The 13487-nt window shown below is 37.0% G+C and overlaps 2 protein-coding genes across 4 annotated transcripts in view; both read left to right on the top strand.

The window, feature by feature from the left end:
* LOC107707386 (tubby-related protein 1) overlaps positions 1-5526 on the top strand; it is a 13131-nt gene extending 7605 nt beyond the window's left edge. Inside the window, 10 exon segments of the mRNA XM_074560057.1 lie at positions 478-600; positions 1775-1885; positions 2168-2341; positions 2762-2844; positions 2926-3093; positions 3252-3364; positions 3460-3568; positions 3660-3758; positions 4630-4801; positions 5012-5526. Of these exon segments, the coding sequence (XP_074416158.1) occupies positions 478-600; positions 1775-1885; positions 2168-2341; positions 2762-2844; positions 2926-3093; positions 3252-3364; positions 3460-3568; positions 3660-3758; positions 4630-4801; positions 5012-5145 (1286 nt within the window). The 3' untranslated portion in view covers positions 5146-5526.
* Positions 5527-6687: 1161 nt separating this feature from the next.
* Positions 6688-13487, top strand: part of LOC107707383 (transcriptional enhancer factor TEF-5-like) — a 43089-nt gene continuing 36289 nt past the window's right edge. For all 3 annotated transcript variants that reach the window (XM_016511380.1, XM_016511376.1, XM_016511378.1), the window contains exon 1: positions 6688-6842. The gene's annotated coding sequence lies outside the window, so the exon portion shown is untranslated. The remainder of the gene's footprint in view (positions 6843-13487) is intronic.

The raw sequence follows: 13487 nt of genomic DNA, 5'->3' as shown, positions 1-13487 counted from the left end.
ATTCAAGTGATTATTATGTTTTGAATATGGATATTTTTCTTACAAAAACGCATCGATTCGCTACAGGAGGCCTTTGTTCACCCCCCGGAGCTGTGTGAGACACTTTTTTTTTTGTGGAAGGGTGCTTTTTATTTCACGTCATTTGAACCGAAGGAATGCAACACCCGCTGAGTACAACGACAGAGCTTGAAAGATCAAAGACAATTTTTAATATAACTCCGACTGGATTCGTCTGAAAGAAGAAAGTCATATACACCTAGGATGACTTGAGGGTGAGTAATTTATGGGCTAATTTTCATTTTTGGGTGAACTAACCCTTTAAGCGAAAGAGGGAGGTCATTTAAAAGGCACATTTGTAATTAAAAATTACATATTCCCCTTGAAATAACATGCACAGACCAAGAATGTGTTCAGCAGGACCAGTTTTAGGATATATTTCATTGCCTTATCATTTGTCCTTCAATATTGATGTCTCAGATTCTGATGATGATGAAGAGGAGGAGGACGACGAAGAGGAGACCTCACAGAAGAAAACTATGAAGAGAACCACCAAAGAGAGCTCCCCTGCTGGCACCAAAGAAAAGAAATCAAAGGCCAAAGGTCAGCTGAGCCTATTCACACTTGAATGCATGCTAATGAGCGAGGCCAAGGTTCATTTTGAGCTTTGGTCCATTAGTTTCAACAGTCAAGCAGCATTTATGTTATTATAAGAGTCCCTTTGAACTTTACTGGGGGGTTGGGAGTGTTTTCCAAGAGTATATCGAGAGTATTTTTGGTCTCTGAAAACATAAATCCTGAAGCTTTTGGTTTTTTAGTTTGTTATTCCCCCAGAGCAAACCACATTAGGTATCGAGTCAGAGGAAAGTGTTAGACAATGGCTTCAGTGTGAGCAACTCTTAATGTCGTTATGTACACATGCATGGGGGTTTGCTGCTCAGGAAGAGGATTAGCACTAGATCTCGTGAGCTAAGAAGATTAGCCAGAACAATACGGCAGAGCTTTCTTAAAGATCACCACTCCGCTTTATCTATGAGCTGAAGTGGGGGACTTTCAAGTGAATTTGACTCTTGTTTTCAGTTATGCTTTTAGGGATTCATTTGTTCGTCTTGTAAAGACTTGGCCTAATTTTTTTCGTGTTGTTAATAGACAGAAGGTGAGCTCCTCGGGGGGTGTCTGATCAAGCCACTCGGATAAGTGGAGAAACGACTTCAACAAATGGAAAACAAAGTCCAGCTGCTAACTAATTCATTTTAGCAGGCATTCAGCAATGACCTAGATGAGTGAAAACCTTCACAGATGACCTCCTCTGGGGCTCCTCAGGGGCACGCGTTCAGGTTTTATTAAACATTTGAGCAAGTTTAATGTGTGATGAGCATGTTTCAAAAGTTTAACAATGATTGTGGGTGGAGGAAAGACACAGGCATTACAATCAATGGGACTGAGCTATCGCTGTTTTGACATTCAAACTGGAAACTCTCTGGTTGTCCTCTATGTATTGAGGCATTAGCAGCATAATTTCCATATTGAAAGATGCTGCTCTTCAGCTGGAAGCTGTGCTGATTATCTGGAGCTGGCACACCTGAATAACCCCAGGGAGTTCTGGGAACCGGTCCTAACTTGACGATCACATAAGGACTCTCAGCTAAATACCCTGTGAACGAACTCTGTTAGTTTCAGTGACTCATACATCAACTCGTAGATTTGTTGTAGGCAAGCCACCGTAGAGGAAAATACTGAGATATCTCATTCTTAATTCACCATTTAATCTCTGCAGAGAGTAAAGGTGAATCAGAAAGCAAACGAAAGACGACCAAGGCTAAAAAGGTGCCAGCTTCTAAGTTTCAGATAAATGGAAATAAACCAGATTTCATCACAAAAAAGAAAGGTAATTTGACTTTTCTTAAAACACTGTACATTAATGATAGTATTGCTAAAGACAACTATTGTGAATCTCACAAAGACTGCCAAGAACATGCCTGGGTCATATTTGAAACAAAGATGTATAATTTAAATTTGTAAGTATTTATACATAATGGTAGTATTTTAATTTATGGTGATTTAATAAAAAATGCCTGGGGAAAAAATTAAGAAGAAAATTAAAATGAATTGAAAAGTGATAAAAAAAAGAATTAATAATGAAAAATAGTTATTAATGGAATCGTGTAAGCATCTGCTCCAGCCCACAAGTCGGACAGTGATGAGAGTGAGCCAGACACTAAACTCAGCGAGAGCAAAAAGAAATCCACTGCCAACTCCACCTCCATGTTTCAGGCTGCAGGAGACAAAGACAAGAAAAAAGACAAGAGTAATAAGGACAAAGAGAAGAACAACAAGAAAAAGAGTAAGTGAAAGACTAAGCTTAAACGCCCTCTTCGCACAGAAAACTTTAACCGTTTGTTAGAAACATTTGGACAAAAGCTCAAGAACTCTAAGCACATGTGCTTCCCCACAGCCAGACACAGCATAACTTATTTCTAGACTTAATTCATATGTTATGCTTATTGTAATACACAAACTAGACTAATAACATTGTTATCTTCTGGATGCAACAACAGTATCTTTAACACTGTCATGATCTATTTCTGACAGAAATGTAATTGTTTTGAAACAAGCTTTTTGGGCCATGTAATGTACGTAAATGGTCTTTTTGGACTTTGAAAAAAATCACATTTCTTGTAACTACAAAAAAACAAACAAAAGACAAAATCATTTTCATTTTATCACACTGTTCGTATATCAACATTAAAGCTTGTCGTTGTAGACACTGCTAAATCAGATGAAAGTGATGATGAGGATACAGAAATGCCCAGAAAGGAGAAAGGCAAAGGGAGGAAAAGTAAAAAGGTAAGACTCCTGTAAACTGAGGCAGTGTCATCCTGAGGGAAAGAATGTATAATCTGAACAGTATTATCTTTTTTGTGACAGGAGGAGAAGCCTCCATCACCGGAGATTGAGTTCGATGACCTTGAGGAGTTTGTTCTTCTGCCTGCACCTCAGGGAATCACCATCAAGTGTAAAGTAATGCGAGACAAGCGTGGCATGGACAGAGGCTTCGACCCCACCTATTACCTCCATTTAGACAATGACAAGAAGGTGACTTGCTCTCACTTTTAAGTCAAACTCATGTAGAACTTCAGACAATTCTACAAGGTTTTCTAGCGAATGAGAGGATAGTTAAAATGCACGGCTCTCATAAATCGCCAACACAAATTAATGACTAGCTTGAGATAATCTTCCACCCCATCCTGCAGGTTTTCCTATTGGCTGGTCGAAAAAGAAAAAAGAGTGCAACGTCAAATTATTTGATATCCATAGATGCCACTGACCTGTCACGGACTGGAGAAAATTTTATCTGAAAGTTTAGGTAACTTGCATGATATAAAATGTACCAAAATAAGTATGCATGATTGCTGAGCCATTGCGCTTTCTTCTTTGATTTGTGGTTTGTTATCTCTTTAGGTCCAATCTCATGGGTACCAAATTCACAGTGTTTGACAACGGTCTCAACCCTGATCGTGCCCTCAGGGACATGTCTAATGCCCGGCAAGAGCTAGCAGCTATCATTTACGTAAGTGCTAACTTCATTTCCACAACAGTCATCCTGGAGGTTAAAAAAATCTGTCAGAAGTTTTAAAGTAGATATGGGTGTTTCTGTCCAGGAGACAAATGTGTTGGGGTTTAAAGGGCTCAGAAAAATGACTGTGATCATCCCAGGCATGGATGACGACAATGAGCGAGTGCCGATATGTCCACGAAAGGTGAGTTCAGTTACTAACGTACTGCTATATCTAACTCTGACATGCAACAACAAAGGCAAGAAAATAAATTCACAACATCGGCTCATTGGAAAAATGTGCTCCAAAACTCCAAAAACATAAAAACTCACTGCAGTTTCCAGCTGAAATGAACGCTATAGTGGCAGTAAAACACCAACCACTTTTATTCTTTTTCACACAAATCATTGTTACAGGGGCAGATTATCGATTAATAAAGACTCATGTTTCATTGCACAACACTGTATTATGACCTCAAAAGACTTTTACCATGGCACATGATTTGTAAACTAAAAAATGTGATGTTTGCATCACATAACCAGCTCCATATGTTTGGCTTTTCTTATGTGGTAAACGTGCTCGGTAGCGCACCTGGTACAGCATTGATTGCACTTGCGATATGAAACACTCGTGTATAAGACCTGTCAAACATGTCACAATACAATAGCTTGAAGATTTGGAGAATCAAGCTAAAATGGCATGGTTGCTTTAGCAAATACACACAGAATGTGTGTAAACATGTGAGACGCAGGGCAGTTGAATGAAAAAGCAACTTTAACTATATTTAACGTCTTTTAAAGTAAGCGCCACATTTTTAGAATGTGTCATTCGTGAGATGTTGCAAAAGATGCGAGCGCAGTGGTCAAATATGTGCATATTTGCATAGAAAAACAATGGAAAAGAAATGTATTTACATGCTAAAATGCGTTCTCTGTGAACGGTCCCTTACTATAACCCATGATGTCCCAAAAATGATGACTAGTTAGGCAGTTCAGCTAACTTAGAAACTCAATTGCAATACTCACTGCAACGACCAAATCATTCATGCACAACAACTCTGTTATTTCACCGTTAGGACAACGACAGTATACTTATGCGCTACCAAAACAGGCAGATGGACAACCTGATTGAACTCCACAACAAAACTCCAGTTTGGAATGATGACACCGCTTCCTATATCCTCAACTTCTCTGGTCGGGTCACACAGGCCTCTGTCAAGAACTTCCAGATCGTCCACAGCAAAGACAGTGAGTGATACTGACAAATATATACCTCTTCAACTGGGATTCCGCAAAAACATTACAACTTTACAATAGAATAAAATGGCACAAGTATGAAATTGGACTTTTCCTAGCATATGTTGCATTGATAATTCCATATTGTGCTGAAATTGTGCTCAGATGTTACTATGGCATGAATATAAAAACTATCCTGACTGTAAATGCTTTTATTTTCAGATAGCTACATTGTGATGCAGTTTGGAAGGGTAGCAGACGATATGTTCACTCTGGACTATAATTACCCCATGTGTGCGGTGCAAGCCTTTGCCATCGCTCTGTCCAGTTTTGATGGCAAACTGGCCTGCGAATGAACACAAGGCTCAAAAGAGTCAAATCTTTGCAATCAACACAGGATATCTTCATCATCTGGAAGGAAGATGAAGGAAGTTGTGCTATTTGATAATGTGGGAAATCATTTTTTATGATTTCCACTGTGCCTGAATGTGATTAGGATACACTTATCCTGGATACAGAACAGAAACTGATACCAAAGCTGGGTGTTGCATACACGTTTGCTGCATTGATATGTGCATGCATGTATGTAATGCAAGCTACATAAAATGACTGAAAGTGACTGGAAATTGTTTGGTTATGTTTTCTGTTGTACTGAGATTTATGAACGATTTTTTTTATTATTATAATAATAAAGGTAAATGATCAGTGCAATGTATACTTTTCTCTGAAATATCTGAGGTGCAAAACATGTGCAAATATACATGCGTGTGCATTTTAAAAGTCATTTTTAAAAATGTTGTGCAAAAATGGCTTAGAGTGTTTACTCAAATTATAGTATCAAACTGTTTTTGTTCAAATGTGCATGCCTTTATATATCCTTCTCTTAAAACAAAGTGATTTGTTTTGTTCATTAATAATTATTTATTTTATTATTTATTTATTCTATCTATATTTCTTTATTTATTCTGTCCATGCAAGGATCAATCAAGGATATGTGCTTCTTTATAAATTTTATAACCCGTTTTTATGAATGCATTACAGATGCATAAAAAAATGCATGAAAGATACTATAACACATCATGACACATACCTGTCTAAAATATCATATTTTGCCCACTTTTGAAGAATTATCAGAGATCTCCAAAGTAAATATTAATAAATACTACTGTTTCCTGGGGGGGGGGTTTGTGTTTTTTTTTTTAAACAAGCTGGAGGGTAAATGTGCAGCTGCAAACGACAACAAAATTGTCCACACAAACATTAAACTACTTCATGATGAATAAGTTGTCCTTAGGGTGGTGTTGTTTCAACGAGGCTTTATGGACTCAAATATATATATATAAAAACAGACTGCTGTGAGAATTCACACACTTGCATGGGCCTTCTCACTTGTTTGAATATGTTTAGTCCTCAACACGTCCTCTCCAGTATTAATTTTGTAATATAAAGTGAAAATGTAAATTTTTTTCTACATGTGCATTCTTCAACTGTGGCCAAATACACGAGTCTGACACTCTAAATTCTTCCTTTGAGCATTATGCACTTCAAAGCTACTGTAAAAAAAAAAAAATAATTTAAATAAATAAAATATAATATTGCGTTTATCAAGTTGGATAATTAATCCATTAGTTAGGCTATAAGTGGAGCCTAAAAGAAATGAAGCCAAATAAAACGTGCTATTTATTTATTTATTTATTTATCACTTTTATGATGCCCAGTTAGAGTCAGTTAGGAAAGTACCAGTCATACCCAAAAATGCAGTCTACATAGCCAATGAGCGCATCTCAACTGATCCCCACGCGTGAGATTTGCTCGTGAAGTTTGAGTGGGGTGGAGATTTGACGCCCTCCTCCTTCATGACTCCTCCTCCAGCGCTCCGCTCGGGTTCGCCGTGATTTCATACCGAAGCCATACTTCACATTCCAGGTTTACTGTCAAATCAGGAGAAATATTTCTTCAAAAACATCAGCGTGGTTTGCATTTGTAAATGAGCTCATTACATAAAGCCTGAATTCCCTTTTTGCCCACAGTAGAGCAGAGGTTTGCTTTTAAGGTAAGTGCAAAACTCTTATTGCGCGCCTTTGTTTCTTGCGGTCATTGCGCAAGTTTTTACATAATTCTCATTTTTGGCATTTTTTCGGAGCTGCTTCATTGATGCTGCATCGCACACTCACACACCTGGCTTTACAGATGTAAACTTATTGCTGATATTCCAATACAAACTTGCACCAGTGGAATATGAATAATGTATGAGTATGAGAAAGTTTGTAGCCTACTACTAATTCAAGTGGAGCAAATGATTTTAATCACATTTAATTATGGTTTCATTGCTTATCTCCAAATATTTTCTAATGGAGAACAAATAAGAATTTTTAACTAAACTGACAAGTATGTGTGTACCGTCAATATATGAATTTAATATATGTAAAGTTTTTTTTATGTTTTAATATATAATTAATATATAATATGTAATAGAATTATCAAAAGTAGAAATGTACCTAGATCTTTGTAAATAAATGGAAATCATTCCATTCTACACGACTTGATCTAAGCTGTCCAAAACCATTTTGTCTTCAAATGCATAATTATGTTTCATTTAGTTATTAAAAACAGGGCAACTCTATGATGTGTAATCCATAAAAGCATTTAAAACCACGGTTTATGATTCTAGAATAAACTTCAAGAAGTTTAAATCATGCTCTAAAAAGTTGAAAGTGTATAAATGTGTGTCAAGAAAAAAAGATTGTTAAGAATTCATGTAATATTGGCAGCGTCTTTGTTTTTTATGTAGGCTAATTTAGCTTTAAGCCTGTAAAAATAACTCATAAAACCCAGCCTATTCATGACTAAATTAGACTGCTTAGTGTTTTTTCTGTCTTGAATTATAATGGCTATAGTGCGTAAAACGATCAGTATGATTCAGTTACAGCTGTCAGAGGGAGTGTAATAATCCCATTCATCAGAAACAGTCTTTTAATTCATTTCAGATCTCGTGCATCTTGGTTCAGTCATCACACGTGTCAGATCAACGCGCCCCTTCAGTTTCGCCGTGCAGAGATTGAACAGGTTTTTCAGGACGTGTAAGGTTACGGTGAGCAATCAGAGGAGAATTTCATGTAACAAATGTGACAGACTGTAACAGTGGTGCCAAGAAAAATAAATTACTCCAGACGTTTCCTTCAGAACACTTGTTGAAGTACTCTTCTCTAAATGCTCCCCATTTGACTTTATCCCGACAGAATATTCAGTGATCATCAGCCACTAAATTATTTAACGGTGCAAACAATAAACAAACAATAGAATATAGAATGTTTTCAGATTTACATTGTATTTTGATTTCTCTGTGAACATAAGACTGGGAATTTTCTCAACACTGGCTGTGAAGCTTCAAGAGGGCCTGCAAAACATGACAAGTGTGTTTGGTGAGCTCACTGCTTTAAATAGCACTGCAGTGGGTTCTTTGTGCTTCAGACCCCGCACTCTGTGTGAGGAACGACGACTTACTGATCTACACGAGTAGTTCTGTCGTCCTTAGGGCTAGATTTTAGGGTTGACCCGTTTTTGTGCGTCTCAGCACCTGGGGCGTGGAGGTCAGGTGTGGTACGTCTGTAAATCCAGACTTCAAAATTGTCACTCGTTGTATAAATTTCCTGTTGATCATCCGGTGTTAGTCGTTTTAGTTTGGACTTAGACATGTGTGATGGATTCTTTCAACATGTGGCGTATAACTGCATTGTTTTCTTAGCCATATGGAAGAATTCAAGTTCAGTTTTCTGGCTAAAGGTCTATTCGGAGGGCATTTTTGAAGGTGCCCACTGGCAGATATAGAGACTGATGCTTTGTTCTAAAATCTATACAGCATTTTAAAGCGAAGGCTTACCCAAAAATGAAAAGTCTGTCATCATTTACTTGCCATCGTTTCATTCCAAACCCACAATACTTTCATTCATCTTCAAAACACAAATGAATTATTCATATATTATTAATATATTCTTTCAACGTTTTTGTCCATCCATTGAAATTTCACAAAACCAAAACTTTCATGCTTCAAAAAGTTCACAAAGACATCATGAAAGTAATCCATATGAATTAAGCAGTTGAATCCAAGTATTCTGAAGAGACACAATCACTTTAATGAACAAATTTAATTTGGGCTTTTACTCCAATTGATCCGTGCACATACATGGAGCTTATCAAATATGGTAAACTCGGATGCTCGCTTGACTTGCGAATACAACCCTCATTGGCCATTGCGTGTTAAAGGGGTCATAGGATGCTACAGAGCCGCTGAAGACGCAGTGGATTATGTTCGTTTTTGAAGGGAATGTGCCCCCGATCTACATAAATGCGTCTATATTCGCGCTAATCATTCGTGATTCAGCTTCACCTACAGAAGTGAGTGTAAGGTTTTTTTAATGAATCTTTGCAAATCGCCTTTCCTAATAATGTGCTAATTAGCAAGTTTCACGATGAATGCGGCTAAAGTAAACAGTCTCTCTGAGAGGGGCGGGGTCAGCAGAGCTCATTAACATTTAAAGGAAAATGCTACAAAACTGCGTGCTCTGAAAAGAGCTGTTTTTGACAGGGTAAAAAAAGGTGTTTTTTACACTACCATTGAGAAATTTTAACCAAACTATGTTACAGACTTTTCATTAAGACTCTAAAGAATAATATCAACTTGTGGAAAATGGGCATCCTATGACCCCTTTAAGAAAGTTTGATTGAGCTGTTTGCTACGTTTGATAAGCTCTATTTATGTGCATTTAAAATATTCAAATTATTGTTATTTGTGTTTCCAAGATGAAGTCTTATAGGTTTGGAACAACATGAGAGTAAGAAAATGTTGACTGATTTTTTTTTAATTATTTTTTTTATGAACTGTAGACCTATAGGTGAACATAGGCCTAGTCCTTAAAGTATGAAAATTAATTATGCTACCTGTCAAGACAGCTTGATTCAGCCAAACTCTAAAGCAGCATTACATGCTCTTCACACAGAAGGCAATCTCAGAAAGCATTGTGACAAAAATATTCAATATGGCGGATATCCAATTTCTGATAATTGTTGATTACAAATACTGTATATTTAGAATTCATTCAGTAGTGAAAATTATCAATAAAAGTTATTTAGTGCAATTCAGCATTGACTGTGTTATTTATTTGTACTACATATTGTTATGCTTATTAGAGTAATAATAATAATAATAATGAATTGTTTTTCATTTCAGTTTGTTATGAGCAAAAGCTGTATAATTTCATTCCTGTTTCTAAGTTCTGAGGTTTCCTTTCCAAAATGTTACCTGTTAGAACAAAATATAATGGGCGTTCATTGTGACAAAAATAACAATAAAATCATATCAATCACAGACAGATGTTTTATTTGTGTCTGCCTAGCAACAGAGTTGTCAATACAGAAGCGTGAGCGGTGTGCCTTCAATTGACGGACATCTCAGACAACAATTCTAAAATTCTTTTAGCTTCTTGGATTCAACCCACATTATTTTCCTCATCTGTTTGAAATAAAATTAGACATAAGTTTATATATACAACAACTTATTGATGTTTTTACGTGTCATGTTTATGATTTTTATTCGCCATAGCTGCTGACTTTTACATGTGGGCTAATGTCATTTGATGACATCAATTACTGCTTTATTTATTCTGAACCGAGTAGCTTCATGATGATTTGTGTATTTTTATTTTGATATCAATCTACAGCAAAAGTATGGCACTCCCAAGGCTAAGGTACACTTTAATTAGTGCTGCTGTTAAATAACTATTTGGGTTTATGTCAGGATCACAAGAAAGCAACTATATATATATTTTTTTTTACGTTGACAAAAAAAAAACGAGAAAGCAAGAAAATAATACTTGGCCTCCAGCTTTTCGTAAGTAAGAGAAGAAATGCAGTCAATTTAAATGATGCTCCTTGAAGGGGGGGGGTTGGAATTCTCTTAAACTGCAGTAGCAGGTTGTACAGGCTTGACATGGGTTGGTTCCATGGAAGGAAGAGAGAGACGCTTCAGTCTTGTCTCTTTTTAACATGTCTTTGTCTCTTTTGTGCGTCCAATGTAGATTCTTTCACCTACCATACATAAAGTGCTTTTTGCGTGGCTGCCAGCTCTCTGGACGTGTCAGTGCTGTAGCCGTCCTGCTTACTCGGTTATCCTGGAAGATTTGATGAATATATTTGAATGCTGTGCAGATTAGACACAAATGTGTTCCTGAAAGATTTTAGGAGATGTTTTTTAAGGTATTTCTTCAAAGCCTCGATATTTTGGTTTAGACGTTTTTTGAAGATCATACTCTAAAACAGGCAAAGCACTTCTCTATGTTGGGCAGTGTTAGCAGGATGTTGTCAAGTTGCCCGGTGAAATAAAACACTTTTAAACTGATGTCAAAACAGCATTTAGATTAATGTATTCTCTTAATGACCCATTAAACCATCAGTGAGTTCAGCGTAACTTGCCTATGCCTTAAAATGCTGTCCTTATCTGTAATCCGATCTAGGGCAGCAGCTGCTCGTCTACTTGTTGCCCTGTTGTTCTTTGTGAAAGGGTGTGTGTGTGTGTGTGTGTGTGTGTGTGTGTGTGTGTGTTTGTCGGTGTGGAGTGTGCAAGAGGAGGGTTGTTGATGAGGCCTTTTCCCTGTTGACAAGCATTGCAGCTGTTTTTCCAAGAACTGCCTCTCGTCTGTGCTGCTTAGCCCTTGTCAGATAAACTGAGACTGAATTTGTGAATCGCTATAAAATAATGGTTATTTATCCACCTAGCAGCACAAGATTAGCTCCGAATGTGCCAGAATGTCTTGCCCTTGTCAAGTGTTGCTCTCATAAACGTTTAGGGTCAGTAAGCTTTTTAAATGTTTTTTTTCTATATGAATATATTGTAAAATATAATTTATTTCTGTGATGTAAAGCTGAATTTTCAGCATCATTACTCCAGTCTTCAGTGTCACATGATCCTTCAGAAATCATTCTAATATACTGATTTATTATTATTATCGATGTTGAAAACAGTTGTGCTGCTTAATATTTTTGTGGAAACTGGGATACATTTATTTCAAGATTCTTTGATGGTTCAAAAGAAGAGCATTCATATGATATAAATCTTTTGTAACATTATTAAAGTCTTTACTGTCACTTCTGATCAGTTGAATGCATCTTTGGTGAATAAAAGAATTAATTTCTTTAAAAAAATATATAAAATTAAACAAAATCTTACTGACTCCAAAGTTTTGAACAGTAGTGTACATCTACAATATAAAATAATTTAATACAATTATATATTTTTTTGTATTACAATAATGCATATAACTATATTAACTGATTTTCATGAAGGTTATATCAATGTTATTTTTTTTCTTATTGATTTTAGGGTGAATATATGAAGCCGACTTTCATTCTTGAGGTTTCTTGAGATTCATTCAGCACAAACAAGAAGTCTCTTCAAATTTGATCAAATACATTTCTGTCAAAGTGTTGATAATAACACAATGTGGCGTTAAAGGTTTAGACAAGATGCTTCTTTAATGAACACTGGTTATCCATCAAGAGTGTTGGATGCTTTTGGTTTGTCACTTGATTCTGTAACCTGATGTCTCTTCAGAGGCCAAGCGCTGCTGGTGTCGGCAGGTGATATTTTCATGATGTCTGCTCACAGATAAGGCAACATGCTTGAAACCAAGGTCAATATTTACTTAATACCCAAACATAAGCGCGCAACAATTCACATGCCTTAAGAGAAAGACTAATGACAGAATTACTCATGTTTAGCTTTAATAATCTGTGTGATTCCAGGTTCAGTTCAGGTCCAGGTTCAGCTAATATTTAATAAAGCTGTTCGCTGGTGCAGTGATTTATGTTTTTTTTTTTGGCCCTCGAAACTAGTATGTTATCCAAGTCTTGATGTTTATTTCCAGATAGCATTGGCTAGCGGGAGTGCTGTGTTATGAACCCAGCACACCTAAAACAGCAGTATTGTCCTTGGGGAGAGCTCTGTGTGTTTCCTGAGCCTTAGTGGATGCCTAAATTGGTCAGGCAACCCACACTCCCACTCCCACCCCCTTTGATTTCCCTTTTCTTCAGGCCTTTTTTGGACTGGGGTGCTCGTAAGCGAGAGGGAAGGAGAGAAGAGGACGGGAGGGGAAGGACGGAGGTGCGGGTGACACAACAGATCTCCAGAGAGAGAGAGAGTGAGATGGACAGAGAGTGTGTTAGCGACACTGTGGCTTTCTTAATAAGGGCATGTCTGGAATGCCAGCCCTTCTCTCTCAGTAGGTCCATACCAGTGGTCCTCTAGTACCTATTTGCGATAACCGCTTTAGCTCCACTCGTGCTGTTTCTGAAGTCCAGTGTTTTTGTTTTGGTGGTTTTTCTTGCATATTTGCCATATTATGGATATTAGAGTCACTAGTTGGGATGAATACTTAAATTCCTCAACTGAAAACTCTGTAAATATTTATACATGGTTTTAATGGATTTGGGCCAGAAAAAAAACAAAACGGAAATTTTTAGTGACGTTTTTCACTTTGTATTAACCACAGATGTAGTTAAATATAGCTTAGCAGTGATCAATCTATTGTAAAGCATTTATGTCTTGGAGAAAGTTGCAGTATGTTTGAATGCCGAGGAGCGTTCACCAAATCCATGGCCACAAAAATGCTTTGTGGGCAGTTCTTATTAGTTTACTCTGTTTTTC

Source organism: Sinocyclocheilus rhinocerous, unplaced genomic scaffold (assembly GCF_001515625.1).
Source record: "Sinocyclocheilus rhinocerous isolate Xijiao unplaced genomic scaffold, SAMN03320098_v1.1 scaffold625, whole genome shotgun sequence".
NCBI classification, from domain to species: domain Eukaryota; kingdom Metazoa; phylum Chordata; class Actinopteri; order Cypriniformes; family Cyprinidae; genus Sinocyclocheilus; species Sinocyclocheilus rhinocerous.
The sequence above is the reverse complement of the archived record's forward strand: the minus strand, read 5'-3'. Positions and strand labels throughout refer to the sequence as shown.